The sequence below is a fragment of the Oryzias latipes genome, chromosome 15, assembly GCF_002234675.1.
Source record: "Oryzias latipes chromosome 15, ASM223467v1".
Taxonomy (NCBI): domain Eukaryota; kingdom Metazoa; phylum Chordata; class Actinopteri; order Beloniformes; family Adrianichthyidae; genus Oryzias; species Oryzias latipes.
Genome location: NC_019873.2, coordinates 20,297,899 through 20,314,253, shown reverse-complemented (window position 1 = coordinate 20,314,253; position 16,355 = coordinate 20,297,899). Strand labels below are relative to the sequence as shown.

The 16,355-nt window shown below is 37.9% G+C and overlaps 1 protein-coding gene across 8 annotated transcripts in view; it reads left to right on the top strand.

Moving 5' to 3' along the window:
• Positions 1–16,355, top strand: part of pcdh15 (protocadherin related 15) — a 238,136-nt gene that overhangs the window by 216,175 nt on the left and 5,606 nt on the right. For 4 of the 8 annotated variants that reach the window (XM_023962992.1, XM_023962993.1, XM_023962989.1 and 1 more), the window contains 6 exons: positions 948–1,124; positions 3,276–3,494; positions 4,502–4,510; positions 5,508–5,627; positions 7,169–7,174; positions 7,921–10,003. In XM_023962992.1, coding sequence (XP_023818760.1) covers positions 948–1,124; positions 3,276–3,494; positions 4,502–4,510; positions 5,508–5,627; positions 7,169–7,174; positions 7,921–9,463 — 2,074 coding nt within the window. In that variant the 3' untranslated portion in view covers positions 9,464–10,003. Of the gene's footprint in view, positions 1–947; positions 1,125–3,275; positions 3,495–4,501; positions 4,511–5,507; positions 5,628–7,168; positions 7,175–7,920; positions 10,004–13,297; positions 13,320–13,911; positions 13,951–14,080; positions 14,152–16,236; positions 16,352–16,355 lie in introns of those variants that run through there. The other 4 variants (XM_023962994.1, XM_023962991.1, XM_023962995.1 and 1 more) reach the window with 3 other exon arrangements.

Sequence of the window (16,355 nt, the reverse complement as noted above, 5' to 3'; positions counted from 1 at the left end):
TTACATTCTCGTTTGGAGGGATATATCAAGTACAAGTGGATCATTATATATGCCTGAACCAGTCTATGCAATGGTGTCTATTCTCCTTGGCCAAATTAATTATTGATAGGCGTTCATGAATCATCATTTTTACGGCTCTCGGGGCCTAGTATTTAACCAAATTAGTCTATTTGAAAGGCAAATTTGTATTAATAGGTTTTTCCAATAGCTTTCTGATTCTCTCCCACACAAGTGACACTGCTCCTGAGGCTGATAAACACAAATTATTTATGTAAAGCTGCTTTCACTGAAGCCGGGTAAGAGCTTTTGGATTTGGCAGCTTTGATGGTTATCCAGGACTTGCTTTCCTAAATGTTGGAATTGTGAAACCACTCAGACAATACACCAATATATATTTTTATTCACTGTAATTTTAGGTGTGAATATTGCACACCTTAGAAAGTGTCGTTACAGCTTGATTTTGCCAAGAACCCAAAGGGGAAAGCCAAATAGCCTGTCCAAAGGGATTATTAGTAATTACCAAGTTAAGAGTGGTGATAAACCTTTTACACCGTAGCTTCAGCTCCAGTATTTACATTCATTTACCGTAACTCTTCAACCATTTACGCAATTTATACAATTCCAGCAGATTGTTGAGCAGGAAAAAACAATGCTTTGCAGCATTATGCAACACTTAATGTTAGTAATGTGTCGCAGGAACATTGCAGCTGATATGCAAATCTGATATCCTCCGTGTCAGTTTCAGCCAATCCATGTCTATCACATGAACGATCAAAGACTTCCAGTACATCAAAGAGCGAGCATTACACGCTTGTGACATCTCGATATCTCAGAAATTAAAGGGTTAAATTGTTTAGGGTATAACCTTGATAAATTGTTTTGATCTAAAGTGTTCTTCTATTTGCGTTTAACTTGCAATTTAACCTTTCTGTGTTCATGTGTCCTAGGATTCTGGAGCGGCATGTCCAGGACCAGATTCCAGGTGCAAAGATTGTCGTTGAGTCTATTGGACCACGTCGTCATGGTGATGGCTTTGAGCTCGAAGACTACAGTAAATCAGACCTGATTGTGTATGCCATTGACCCGCTCACCAACAGGGCCATTGCGCCGCAGGAACTATTCAAGTGAGTCGTTTGAATGCCTTACAGGTTTTCCATGATATAGTTGATGTCCTAATTTCTGAATGTGTTTGTGAAGTATGCCTTCATTAGGTTTTCCTTGGCTTTCCCTTATATAACTCCCCACCCTTTACCATTGCCTACTTATTTACATAACTGCGGTCATCGTGCAGCTGCTCAATACCTGCCAATAGGGGAAGACACATTACAGGGGAGAAAAGGACAAGCAGGGGTTAACAAGGGACAAAATGAAAGTGTAGTAAAGAGTATTTCAATCAGTGCATCAACCCATCAAGCCAATACCTCAGAGGCTGTTCTGGGAGTCGGGAGACATGCCAGCAAAACATTTCATTCCTTTTATTTCAGGATGTAGAGTGCTCAAGATCTGTCTATCTGAGACAGTGTGCTAAAACACCTATAAGAGGCTAAGCACCACAGAAAAGTGCATGCAAGACATTTCTCCAATCCATTAAGATCTCCCCCAGCAGACCCAGTGGTCATTTGTGCTCTGACAAATTTCATGTTTTATCTCCTTCGTCAAACCAATGGGGTTCTAGTCCTGAAATCTTGACTTGAATGTTTCTTATCAATAAGAACATTTCCCGTCCTGAAATTTTCTATGAATTTACTTGACTGTTAACCTTCCTTTTCCTCAAACTGCCTTTTTTTTATTTATTTTTTATTTAGCCTGTGTCAATACACTTGTGATTACAGCAATTGCTTTAAAACTCCTGTCTTGTTACATTGACAGAATATGTACAATTTCCTTTTTTTTGTTAACAATAATGTCTAAGACTAACATTGTAAGAAAAAAAATGGAGGTACCAAAATATGAGAGTGCCAAGCTAACTAAAAAAAGACTTGTCTATTTTGATTTTAATAAGTAGGATTTTTCTTTTCTTCATACTGTCAGGAACATCATATAGATTAGTAACAGAATGCCTTTTTTGCATCCAGTGCACATATGACAGCTCTCCAGGGTAATTGCATCTCCTATACAGTATCTGCTACTTTGCAGTCAAACCACAGAAGAAGAAAGATAGCATTGTTAGTGAGTTCATGCTTTGCAGGTGGTTCCTGTTCCGCCATGAATACAGAAGCTGCTCATCAATCCCGCTTTCTGTACAGAAAAAGTGCCAGTCCAGTTAATAACCTTCAACTCAATCTTTCCATCAATTCATTCAAAATAGAAATACCACTAACTGCACTTGGCACTCTAATCATTCCCTTCAGAATATATTACATTTTTAATTATATCAATTCAGGGCTAAGGTCAGTTTTGTTTTCTGCAGCACATATAAAAACAACAAACTTGACCTGAGTTTAGAAAAAATAATCATAAAAATACCCACTAAATAAAACAGAACAAATAAATTATGAATTGAGGAAGGTCAGGCTAAGATGGGGAGAATTTTTCTCTTTTATTAAAAACTGTTTTGGAAAAGTTCTGTTTATTTACAACAATAAATTAATATAAAAAAAGCTAACTTATAGTTACAATGATGATTGCAACAAAACTATTAAGTAGTAAATATTCTTGGTAGTCAAAAAAGAGGGTATATTCAGCTCTGGATCTAATGTCAGCAGCAGATTTTTCTTTGTAAAACTTAAACATTTTTAAAAAAATGATCACTAGGACTTCTGAACTGTAATAAACCCATGAGTTATTTTCCTAACTCTAACACTCGAGACATTAGCTCTGTGCAAAATACTGGCAGTAGCAGAAATGAGCAGCATGCACATTACTCTGATAAAAAGCAGAACACATGAGGTGAGCCGCAGGAGCTGAGCTCATACTAACGGAGGCAGCTTCTAAATTACTTTTCTAAAAGAACATTTTTTGTTTGAGTCATTTAATTAAAATGGAGACTAAGTCAAACATAGTTAAAGCTTCTCTTTTTATCTTACCTCTGCTTTTACTTCATTGTCAGTGTTTCTTCCAGTTAAGAGTTAATTTAGGGGTGGGAGACTGGAAGGCTACAATTTAAAGATTCTCCCTGAGCAATGCAGTCATTGAAAGTGAAAATGTGAGAACTTCCTCCTTGTATAAAATGGAATTTGTTCTCCTTCATCTTCAGATAAAGGGAATTTAAAAGCACAAGGACACTTATCGTTATAAAACTGATATTTGTTGTTTCTCTGTGTTGCAACTTGCAGATTTCTTGATGGAAATGTGCTGGAAATCAATAAAGAGTTCCAGCCTTACCTGGGTGAGGGTGGCCGCGTCCTCGAGATCCGTTCTCCAAACATCGTGGCCAGCGTGAAGAAGGCCGCTCAGGCTGTGGGCTACACAGAGGGGGCCTTGCTGGCCCTCGCAATCATCATTATCCTTTGCTGCATCCCTGCAATCCTCATTGTCATGGTCACCTACAAACAGTTAGTACCCTCAACTTAAAGAGAGCATGTTTTAGTTGATATTTCACTTTCTGTCAGGAAAAAAAAAGGTTTTAGGAAATATTTTGTTGTACTTGAACTTTTAACCAAAGGGTTTTACATGGCTAAAATGCACATAATGAAATTTGTCTATATGTGCCGCCCCTTTTGCATGATCAAGCAGAAGGGAAAAAAAGCTGCAAACAGAATATCTAAAGAGTTGAGATCCAGTGAAAGCCCTTTTTTATCATTTGTCTCCCTCATCCGGCATGACTGCACACTCCGCTGGGCTAATCTTCTGGTCATGCACAATTACGGCTGAATAATTAATGCTCATTTCTGACAAACATCTACGGTCGATTATAACCATCTCAGTACATCTTTACAGTGTAATCCCCCGAACACACACTCTCCCAACAAGTCTTTCCGAATTCTGTGGCTTTTGTTGCAGCACAAACAAGTGTTTAGCAAATTTTCACGCCTTCCTGTTCTATTGAAAATACAAGAATAGGGTACATCATCTTTTTTTGAAGTAGCAAAATTACCATCAAAAAGTACAAAAAAGGTTATTCTTTTGGGAGAATTGAGAACATGGCAGATGGTCGGAGATGTTCTGATCCAAGCAAACGGACCGAAACAACAGAAAACTATTGATGGTGACATTAAGTCGAACACGCAAACTGTCACAGCAGATGGTGCTTTGCGGCTTCATGTTAATGCTCATTATCTCCTTTCTGTTTGTCAACATAATTCCAGTTTGCTTGAATTTGGAATCACCTATTACTTAAAACATGGATCTGCTCACTCATCCAAATAATTCAATTAGCTTGCGAATAAGTTATGAAAATGTGAAGCTTGCAACACTTCAGACTGAATTGATTTCAGAATGCTGCCCTTAAATTAACATTATATGAGGTTGTGTTCATGCCAAATTAGGAAATTATTCATGCAAATTCTTTTTTAAATATATCTTTGTTTTTTGTCTCTTTGTTTTGCATCAAAACAATCAGGTTTAAAGAGTAAGTATTCTATTTCATTTTTTTTTCATCAAGTGTGTGCATCTCTGTTGGTGTTTGTATGAAAAGAAGACCCATCACAGTTTTTATGAAGTTTTACAAGATGGGTTGATTGTTGTCATTTTTAAACAAAAGGCGTGATTGTCAGGGCCAACTTTCCATCATGTTGCTGACATAACAACATAACAACATGAAGAAACACTGATTCATCTTTTGTTCTCAGATTGGATGTGTAATTAGCCAAAGCTTTTTATTTATTTATTTATTTTTTTTGCTCAAGCAGAAAATCCAATTACACGAAAATAAAATCATCCCCACTATCAACCAGATACTGTCAGAATCAAATAATTGGAAAACTAAACTAGCCCCAAAATAACGCATGACAGGTATAGTTTTAAAGGGAAAGTCAAATCAGAGGTTTGGGATTAGTTTGTCATCACTTCACTGCTCCATTTTAATTTAAATCCTTCTTGTGCTCAAGTTGCAGTGCGTTGATGTTCAAAGCTCCATTAAGCAATGGTTTTGGCGATAGTGCTGAACAAATGCCTACTTCACGGGTGAAAGGTTCACTCGTAATGTCAATTACAGAGGATCAACACATCAACTATTCCGGATCTTTCAGAGGAAATAAGAATAGTGGCTTATAGATAGACAGAAAAAGAGCAAGCTGTTTTCCTCAAAAGAAATCAGCACAATCATGAAAAGTCATTGTAATAGTCAAACCTGTCACTCCATTTTCTAAAACTCAGAGATAACTCAATATGACAGTTGTTTTGATTTCAAAGATCTTATCCTTTTTTTGCAAACACGACTTGAAATTGAAAGTGCTCCCCCAGTCAATAATGGAGACTTCCTCTGTGCTTAGTTCTGTTTTCACTCTGATTTAATCCATCCTTTGGGCTGATTTCTCTTTGTTTGTGAGTGTTTTAGTGCTTCCCTTCATATATTTGCATGGGCACTAAAAACATATGATGATGAGTGCATATCTCACTCTGCACAGACGTCAGGCTGAGTGTGCCAAAACTGCCAGGATTCAGAAGGCTTTACCACCTGGAGGGAAGGCAGCTCCAGCAGCTGCTCCTACTACTAACCTCTACGAAGAGCTGGGCGACAGCAGCATGTGAGTCATGTCTGTCTGTTTGGTGTCTGTCTCCCATCCCACCATTTTCCCTTCATCTATATTTGCTCAAGGTTTCTTTTTTTCCAAACCTTGTATCAACAGCATACTCAGATTATTACCTAAAGACCCACTCCGATGAAAATCGTGGTTTTGAAGTGTTTTTAACATTTTCTTGTAGCATTTTTCTGATAATTGAGGGCATATATTAAGAAAATTAAGCTGAAAATTGCATTTCTGAGTAATCTTTAATTGAAATCATAGTAAATCTGGAGCAGACAAAAGAAAAATGTTGTTTGAAAGAGCTTATTTGTAACGTAGAAAAGACACTAGGCGGGCAAAAGCTTCCTGCTCCACAACAGGGAGCCAGTGTTCCCACCCACCACTCAAGAGGTGAATTACTTCAACTCTGCAGAAACCATGTCTTTAAGAAATATGTTTATTTTTATTTTATTTTAGATTAAATAACCATGATTAAAAGACAACTAGAAAAGCTTTTACAATTGCTCAAAGGATCATTGTGGGCCTTTAGATGTTTTTTTTTGGTAGTTGCTTGATCTTGCACCAGTAGTTTCAAACTAAAGTAGCCATCTTCTACCATAAAAAACTAGTTTTTCTAAAAATTGACCTGATATACTTCCATCCTGCCTGCTGACAGGATAGCTGCTACATCAATGAATTTTTCCAATTATTTTTGTCCTTAACAGTGTTCCAACTTTTAATATTTGCACCTATGTTAAATTCCACAGCACAGCTGGTGATTAGATTTTAGCTTATGTATGTGTTTCCAATTTGATTGCGTATGCAATTTTGTGAGAGCCCCTCTCAAGGTAAGAGCGTGTTCATACATTATTTTCAACCCAACTTTGATTAAAATGTATGGTACGCTGACTGCTTCCTTAGCTCTTGCACATATCTAAGGTATTTTGCCATCGGCACAATCAAATTTCACCTTTGATCTTAAATACTGCCCCAAGTAAGTAATCAAATATTAATCGTATGAGATCAGACAGGTTTGAATTTAAACAGCTTTACTTCAGGATGCAGAAATTTTGTTATAGCTTTTTTTCCTATTAGAAAATCTAACTCTGATGTTACATTTGACTCTTAAAAATTGAGAATTTGAGGTCATGTGTGAAGGTATGTTGCCTAAAACTCAAAGAAATCCAACTGTCTTTGGTTCTTAGTTGCAGACATTCTTTGATTGACATTGAATGCCGGTAGGGGTAAATTGGGAGTTGTTTTTCTCGCCTTTTACTGTAACGGCTGCTGGTCCCCAACAGTTTAAATCACTTTAAACTTTTCATGCAGAAAGAGATATTTTGTATTTCCACGCATGTATGCATCCATTATTTTTGTGTCAATAGACCAGCATAATGATGCTCAAAATAGCTCAGAACAGAGAATATTGCTCAACTGGTGCATCTGCACTTCAGCACTCACTGTTTCTTTTTGTAACATATCAGCTTGTCTTTAGTCTTCTTACCGTTTGCCTCTGTTTCTGTTTCCCTATCATTTTTAATCACTTGTTTCTCTGGATTCAGACTGCAGTAAGTAATCCTGACATACGTGGTGTCAGAAATTGTTTTGTATGTTAGATCAAAAGTGCACTTTCTTCAACTCTTGCTTGTAGCCTTTGCTGCATATTTGTAGACATAATGTAGATCGAGTTCTCGTACATTGGCAACCCTAATATTGGTATCTTTATTTCTTCATACAAACCTGAGTGTATCTTTTTTTTTTTTTTTTGCTCACTCACAGCGCAGTTGTTAACTACAAATTGTAAAAAGAGCATCAGTTTGTTATTTTTATTCAAATTTACTTCAGCTTGTATTCCTATGTGGTCAGGATAAGAGGGACCCATTTGTTAAGAGGTTTTCAGATTCAGCATTGGTGACTATAGCTGTCTTCTCCATCCATCCCAATTATACTGCTGTCTCCTTTTGTGTTGAGCTACCCATATTTTTTTTTACATCTTTCCACACCCCTCTGTGTTGAGATTGATTATTGCATAGAGTAGGAGTTCATTATTTTTTATCAGAATCTCACTTTGCAACCAACCAAAGCCTACAGATGTGCCTGACTATTTATGCTCTAGATTAGACTTTTAAAAAAGGCAATTGTTAACTAAGAATTTAATAAAAAATCAAATCAATCACAATACAAGGGGTTATGGTAGGTTGGCAGAGCTTCTCTTGCATTAGAGCTCTTTCTTGCTTATATCACTCCTAAATCTTAAGCTTTCACTTTTTTTCAAGTCTTCTTTTCTCTTCACCTCCACCTCTTACTGGGACAGGGCTAAAAAGTGGGACATTGAGGAGGCCAACCACCAGAGGATTTTTAGTTCCCTGGCCCGTCGCACCATTGCAGCCCACAGCAACGGAGCGTTGTGCGTCAACTTGCCCAAATCTGAAAGCAACGTGACCCACCTATCTGATGGCAACCCACTCATTACACACAACCCTGTCTATGATGGTAACTTTGACAGCTATGGAATGGGGGAGAATCCACTGGAAAAGTGGTTCTCTTTTTCTCCATCACACTCGACGGGGTCGGCGTGCGGCTGGTCAATGCCTGCTCGCATTCATGGAGCCCCGCACAGCTACGAGGGGCCAAGAAGACAGGGTCTTCTAGACCAATCTGAATGGGAGCTTCAGCTACTCCAAAGAGCCACAAGAGACAAGCAAGGGTCAAAAAGTTCAGTCTCACTTAGCCTGAGCGAATGCGCAGAGAATAAATTGTCAGTTCGTGAGCAAGCCCGGCAGTTTGAGCAGCAGGCCTTCCAGCAAGAAGCCCTCAAGCAAAATAGAGAGTTCTGCGGCTCCCTCTCTTCTGTTCTCGTCAGAGACATGGAGAGCAATGACATGCTGGAGTTGACCTCAGAAACCCTGCGCTCCATCATGGATTACCCCCACAGTCCTACATCTGTGGGCAGGGATGTGCCCCCCAGTATTATCATTTCTAAGGCTGATGAGTCTTGGCACCTGTCCAGCCAGAGACCAACCCCACCCGTTCTGAGAAAGTTCAGCTCAAGCATTTCCAACTACATGACAGTGCAGCCATGTCAGATCACCGTGGAGATCATACCAGACCCACCTGACAACCCCCCTCCACCTCCCCCTGCTCCTCCCCATCTGCCGCGTCCACCGTCCCCACCCACATCTCCTGCACCCCTGCAACCACCAACCCCACCCTCTTCTCCTCCTCCGTCTCCGCCTTCTAGTCCTCCTGCTCCACCCTCACATAAACTGCAGTGTACCCCTCCTTCCTCTCCCTCTATTAATAAACTGCTTGCTCCCCCACCCCCACCCCCACCCCCACCACCTCTTCTTCTTCTTCCTCCCTCACCTTCCAGCGTTCAGCTACGCCCAGTAGTCCAGTTCGTTCCAACCGATTTACCCCCTGTGTCCACCCTTCGCCCTGTTTCAGAACGAAAGCACCCCCCTCGTCTTACCTCATCTGAAACTGAGGCGGGGAAAAGAAAGGAGCTCAAAGGAATCCTGAAAAACATCCAGAATCTCGCAGACATTGAGAGATCAGTTGCCAACCTTTACAGCCAAGTAGACAAAAATTGCAAGGTGCCCAAGTTCAACAAGAAACCGCAAGTGGCTGAGGAATCAGCGAACAAACAACAAAGGTCTGACTCAGGTGATGAGCAGAGCTCGCCAAGAACAACAACAGACTCCAGCTTTGAATTCCAAAGCAGTCAAACAAGTCTGAACTTTGCTGAAACTGGAGCAAGCCAACTTAACATGGCAGAAGAGCAGACAAGCCAATTTAGCAGCCTGAACACTGCTGAGCTCAGTGAACACTCTTCCTCTCAGTCCACTGTATTTTGACTTTTTCTTGTTTCCATATTCTCATTATTTCCATCTCTACATCTCCATGCATGTTTTTTTTCCTCTTTTTTACTGTTTTTTTTTTTCCGCAAAGTTGGCAGTATTTTATACATTTGATTATGTCAAACATTATCATGCCTTCAATAGAAAAAAGGCCACATTTTAGACAAACAAAGAAATGCATCCAGCTATGTTCTACTGACATTATAATCTGTTTATAGACTTGCACTAGATAAAGTATCCTTACAAATTCTGTATGAGTATGCTTGATATGTTTTGCATAATGTCATTAACTGAACTTTTCCGCTTTTGATGTTTTTAAGAGACCATGATCTTAGCATAATAATTTCACATCTGAAAATAATACTTTTTTTGACCATTAATTTTAATTTCCACAGCTCTGTTTGTTGCATGTTCATGGTTTTTTATTAAAATGGAACACTGCCAAGTCTTTTCTATTAACCGTTTTTGAAGTAACTAGATTTTGGAAGAAGCATAACAAAAAGAAAAAGAATAAAGTGAGTTTGTAATATCGCTAAATCTGTGTCAGTAAATCCAAAGTGTTGAATATGACAGACAACAGGTTTAAAAATAAATAAAGACCTAATTGCAGTATAGATGTGATTGAAGGCAAATTACAGTACATTATGTGAAAGTCCAACAGGATTTCGTTGAAGGGGGGGGGGGTCTGCTTGTGTGGAACATGTGCGCTCACAGCTTTTCTTAGAAAGATAAAGTGGTCGGTGTGATGTTTATGCATGCTCTGGAAAAGCAATTAGGGAATTAATCATCCGTTAACCAGTTTCCATGATACTGTCAACCAGTGTTACCTTTATTTCTCCTCTCCCATGCTTTGGACTTGTACCTTTACATGCTTTTCTTGTTTAGCCAAAGCTAACTCACCCCATGTCACAAAATTAGATTTCACATTTTGACGTTGAAGGGGTTATAGTGGGCATGACAAATCCTGTCTGTCTGCTGTTAGTTGTACTGCTTTCCAGGGTTTGATCTGCCCTTGTTAATATTTTCGTGTCAGGGGACTCTGCTTCCTTCTGTCAGCAGTTTTTTCCTTTTCAGGGCATTTACACAGAGTGCATAGAGGATTTCATTGTCAAATGAAGACAAGTCAGCTTTTTTTTCATTTTGTTTATTGTTTTTCTACATGTCAGGATTTAAGACTTAAAAACAAATTTGGTTTATAAAGTCTTTATCAAATAAAACAAAATTCAAGTTGAACTTTTGTGTTCTTGATATTTTTAACAAAACCTCGGCCAAAGATTCAATAAACTTATAAGCCCATTTTTATATCAACAGCTTTTTTTTTCTTTGTTTTGTTTTGATTCTGATGTCTGCTCTTTGAACTACTGCATCATATTGAAATTCTGTATCATTCTGTTGTGGGTTTTGCTGTCCATATTTTATCTTTTAATGCTATAGGAAAAAGACACTTGCAGTTTTAAGAACTGCCCTCATGATCATCCCTCCACCTCTGTGCTTGACAGCTTGCAGGACACATTGTGATGACACATGAAGTTTTTTTTTTGTTTTGTTTTTTCCCATACCTATTGGTATCACTACCGGTATTTCAAAGTAAGCTATTCGAGGACTAATGCCCTGATTTTTGTAATTTTTATTTCTATTTGTAGGCTAAAAGATGCATTTGTTTCTGTGATCCATAAAATCTCTACACGTGTGTAGGTTTTTTTATTTACTTTTATAAACCATGCAAGTGTGGGTCTATTGGAATTGGTAGACGAGGTTCAGAGTCCGAATGTGCACAGCAATGATGTGGCATACTGTTTGTTGGAGGGTAGAAGAGCAGCTGTGAGTTTAACCCATGCACTGTTGGGATAATTGGAAAAGTCTCCACTTTAAATGTTCTCCTCTTGTAAATAGCCATGTTCACTGTTTAATGACTGTTTGGAAATAGCCTCATAACCCCATTATAGGTTAATGGGCAACAAACATTACCTCTCAAAGAATTCTTCTTGCCCTCCCATTGCAAGACAAGCACCAACAAGCTTCAGACTTGCAAATGGCCAAAACTTTAGTTTCATGATCTCACTTGCTGATAATTTTTTTCCCTTCTATTTCCTTTGGGTGCAGTGGATGAACTTAGTTGCTTTCTCTTTGTGTTTATGAATACACAGTCTAATTTGAACCTTGTTTTAGATTTGTATGTTAGCCAATCCAAAAGTTTAAAATGTTGCTACATGTGAACAAAAGTCTCAGGAACTGATGGTAAATTACCCAAAATGCTGGAGAGTAGGCTGGACGGGGAAACTTAAAGATTATTTAAATAAACTTTAAACTTTGAAACATGGGAACAAATACCAAAATGACCCAGGTTACCATAGATGACATAAACATGAAGAACTGAACACCAGACACTTTAATACACTTAAAGATAAATAACTAAATGAAAACAGCTGTAGGTGATTATCAAATGACTTTGACGGGGGAAACAGGGACCAAGACAACAAGGAAAACAAATGACACAATCCTGTAAAAAAGACTAAATTAGGAGATAATTCTGTTACTGCCAGAAATTTTGGGTTGCCAAATAATCTGTATTGGCCTTGTGTGTGATTGCGTGGATAAACTAAAAATGTCCACTAGCTAAAACTTTGGACAATACTGATTGACTTGTTTCACCTTTTTTATAAATTCTTGATCATTGAAGCATACTGGCGCAAACCAAAAATGTCAAGCAATATAAAATATTTGATAAGGATGTGCTTAGTGTCATGAAATAAAAGTTGTAACTCTAGGTTTTTTAGTGAGATGGTACATAAGCTGTTATCAAGTCCACCTACTTTTTCCACCACTTTTCTTGCATTTCATTTCTTTCTCTCACTTGTTACCTGCTGTGCGAACTTCCAAGGGCTGCTTCTCCCAAGACCATTTTTCTTGATGTTGCATGAAGCAGCAGTGGCCAGCAGGCAGGCCAACAGGTCATTCATCAGGTCCTTTCTCATCATCTGTTCTGCCTCTAAGGCGCAGCGTATGGCTCTGCCCTGTTCCCGCGCCCTGGTCCCTGGCCATAATAACAGATTACGGCTCCCCAGAGGAATCTCACATCATCACTTAGCCATATATCCAAGACTGTGAAAATCTTCATTATTCATGGATCCAGACAAGTTACAGTTGTACGTTTGTGGACCTGGAGGTTTCGTGCAAGCCGCTCAATTACTTGCTGTTTCCCACCGACGTGTGCTGAAGGCGCTGCAGAGAACTGCTCTGCTGGGGAAAATCTTTCCGTTGTTTTAATGTTTGATAGAATTTAATTTCAAAGATTTACTTATGTAGTTGGCAAAAAAAAAAGAAGTAAGAGAAAAAGCAAGCTGGACATTTACGTCTCTGGGCATATAACAAATTGGCTGCCCAAAGCTAGTTTTAAAATCTGAGCCAGAATTTTCTGCCCTTTAATCACAATGTCCTTTTCATATCTGCCAGTAAAAACACTAGTTATGGCTCCATATACTCTGACTTTGTTCCTCTCTGCAATTGTCTTTGCATCCTTGATATTTGCATTCATTCCATCCTTTCTCTTTTTGCAATTGGATGAGCTAACTGAAAGGGGGGCAGCCTGCATCAGCGCAATAACTGTGTGACCTTAGGCAACCTTTAGGAAACTGAACAATATTGGCGAGTCTTTAATTTAAGACATAGAAATGCACAGTAAGTAAAGTTGCACTTTCCTCTCTGGTCAGCAAAAGGCAGACACTCAGATGCAGTCCTAAGGCTGTTCATTATATTCATATCAACGCACAAGAAATGAAAGTGTCGATCCATATTTATTGTGTCTTATTTTCTCCTTTCTGCAACACACAGGAGACGAGGATACGGAAGACAGGTGAGCATTCGTGTTATGATTTGTTTTGGATTTTGTTTTTTCTTCATTGTTGTGCTTGGACATTTTGTCATTGATAGCAGCTTACATCCCATTATTCTTATCTGTGGTTCACTTGATGAGAAACAGTCTACGACATTAAGATGAGATCAATCTGACACAACTTTTGACACTTTACATTACAGTTTAGATCTGTTGTTTTCTCCATGGTTCCTGTCAAATAGCAGGAAAACCCTTTTTGTTGCAAATCTATAGGAGATTCAACAAAATCTCCTCCAATAATACAATTTTTTTGTTACTTTCAAATAATCCTTCTTGAGTCAAAATCAGATAAAACCAAAAATGTTTTTTGGTTGTTTTTTTCCCCCTTATACCCTGGCATATCCTGGTTGACATCTTTCCTCTTTTTTCCTGGTCTGTTTCCATCAATATTTGATTGTTTTTGTCAGCAGTTTTCATCATTTTTCACAGTTCTGATTCAGGCTTTATATGCTTTTTAAATCAGGAATAAAGTGGTGAAATCTTCATATATTTGCTCCTTTCCTTATTCCGTCTTTACCTTACCTTTTCCTTCTTCTGTACTAACCGTTGCCAGCAACAGCAAGTGCTGAGGCCATCTCTTCTAAGACCTGAGGTAGAAGCACTCCTGCTTAATTCTCAGGGATTGCATCCATTCAGTTCTCACTCTTTATTCTGCTGCTGCTCCTCTGTTTTTTTCCTCAAGAATGCTGAGTAATTTATCTATTTCTTTCTCTGAAATACAGGACCTCTCCATGGAGTCAGGTATCGACCGAGGCCAGGACTACACTCAGGATTACTATAACTATGACCAAGGGTGAGCACAGATCTCTTTAATTGGACTGCAATGGATTCTAGTTTTCTGTCTTTCAGTGTCAAAATAAAAAAAATAAAAAATAAAAATTCATTTGAAGTTAGTTTGAACCAAATTCTAATTTATTCTTCACCCTCAGGGTTAAATACCATTAGAGTATTTACCCCCTCTTCTTCCACTCAATGAAATTCATTATGCTGCCTTGAGTTGCCATCCTGAGTTTCATCATCAATTTCCTCTAACCTGATAAAGGCAGTTCTTTCTGTTCACTTGATGCGTTGTCCACACAGTCAAGAAAAGAATAACTTACCACTCGGAAAAAAATAATTCTTAGGCTTTTCAAGTGGAGAGATTTTGGAAGTGTGGTCGCAAAATGTTGTATCACAAGATTTTCCTCTTAATTTTTTATTTAGCTTTCAAGCATGTACTGTGTAGATGACTCATCCCTGAACGTTAGGCATTTGTTTTATATTTCTCTACTCTTTTGGAAAATACAGGTAAAGACAAACATATTTTCCCATTGACAAAGGTTATGATCCCATTTTAAAAAGGCAATCAAACAAATCATTAAACCCAAGAAGTGGCAAAAGTTTGAGATTTAAAGGATTCTTGTTAGATTTTATCCTTGATTTCCTGCATTCAGTCCACTGACAAAAACATAACTTGGAAATCAACTTTTTTTATCAGTTTTTATCAACTTCTATTACTAGCTTCATCCGGTCTCCATTTACCCAAGTAGTCTTTACAGCCGTGGGAAGCTCAAAACCTTAAGATATATATTTTTTACAGCAGTAAATTATCACACAGTGAGTAATAAACTGCTTCGTAAATCCACCACATTCATCTATTTAAATACACCACTCCTGGAATGTCATGCTTTGAACTCAAAATAATAAATTCAAACGCAATGGGGCTAGACAAAATAATCACTGTGCCCATGTCTGCAGTTCATTGAAAAAAATCTACTGTAATTCTTTTGTCCTGCTGATGAAAATGCTTATGCCAAGCTCAAAGTTGCAATAAATCCTGATCTTGGTGTTGTAATTTCCAGTTTGGATAATCACCAGCTTTTCTTGTAAGTCACCTTTACTAATTCTAATTGCAATGTCTAAACCACTCTGGCTTAAATGGTCTGAGGTCTGCAATTATATGTTTAATTTGCTACAATCTTCATTCTAAAAGGTGCTGCTTAACTAAGTGTGTTGTCATCTATGATCAAAGTTCTCTTGATCTGTTTTTGTTTGTGATCCAGGGTCACTCTTGGCCAGCGGCTAATCTTTTAATCCCACAATCAACCAGATGTGAGCCTGGCAGCAGAATTTTGATGTACACGGAAATAAATTGGACCTGGCCTTGTTCTTTAACGCACCTTTCTTAAATTTGAAAATTTAATAATTGAGAATTTGTCACATTTAAGGCAAAGAATTAAAATTCACCATTCTCATTGAGAAACACAGGTCTTCGTATTAACACGCATTTTGTTCTATATATCCTTTTTGAGCACAGTCTCATAACTGATAGTTAGTTGATTCTCTTTGCTTATATGTTCTTTAACCAACTTGTAAAAATCACAGCAGATTTGCATGTGGCTTCTTCATTTCAGTGTTTATTTTAAAAAAAAAGTATTTTAAATAATAATAATGTAATAATACATTTTCTTCCTTTGTTATTTTAAGGAGGTAATCAACTGATGTTTTGTGTTGATATTTTATTAAATATATTAGAAGAAAAAAAACATTAAATTTTGTGACAAGTCCGAACAGGCTTTTATTTTGAAATCAGACCACATACAAACAGTACGTTAGACACATTTTAGTTGAGCTGGCTATTGTATTATTGGAGAAATTGTGTTCTAGTAGAGTTAGTTTTTTTTACCATTGAGTAAAACATGCTTATAGAGTAATAGGCTTGTGGAGAGGATCAGTTTCAGTAGATTTTCAAAATACACTTTTTTTATTAATCATGTTAAAAAAAGAAACTTGTCTCAATTCCCCTCTTTCTTAACTCATTTTCCTTTTTAAAACTACATTTAAATATAATTAAATGAATCAAAGGGATTTTCAACATTTGCTTTGACTCATTGTGCAGGTACGACTTTCCTCAGTACGGCAGTAGGAGGAGGCTGATATCTCCCATGTATGATGAATATGGAGAGGTGATCTTGGAGGATGATGGGTATTACTACAGTCAACAGGGCCCTGAGGTAT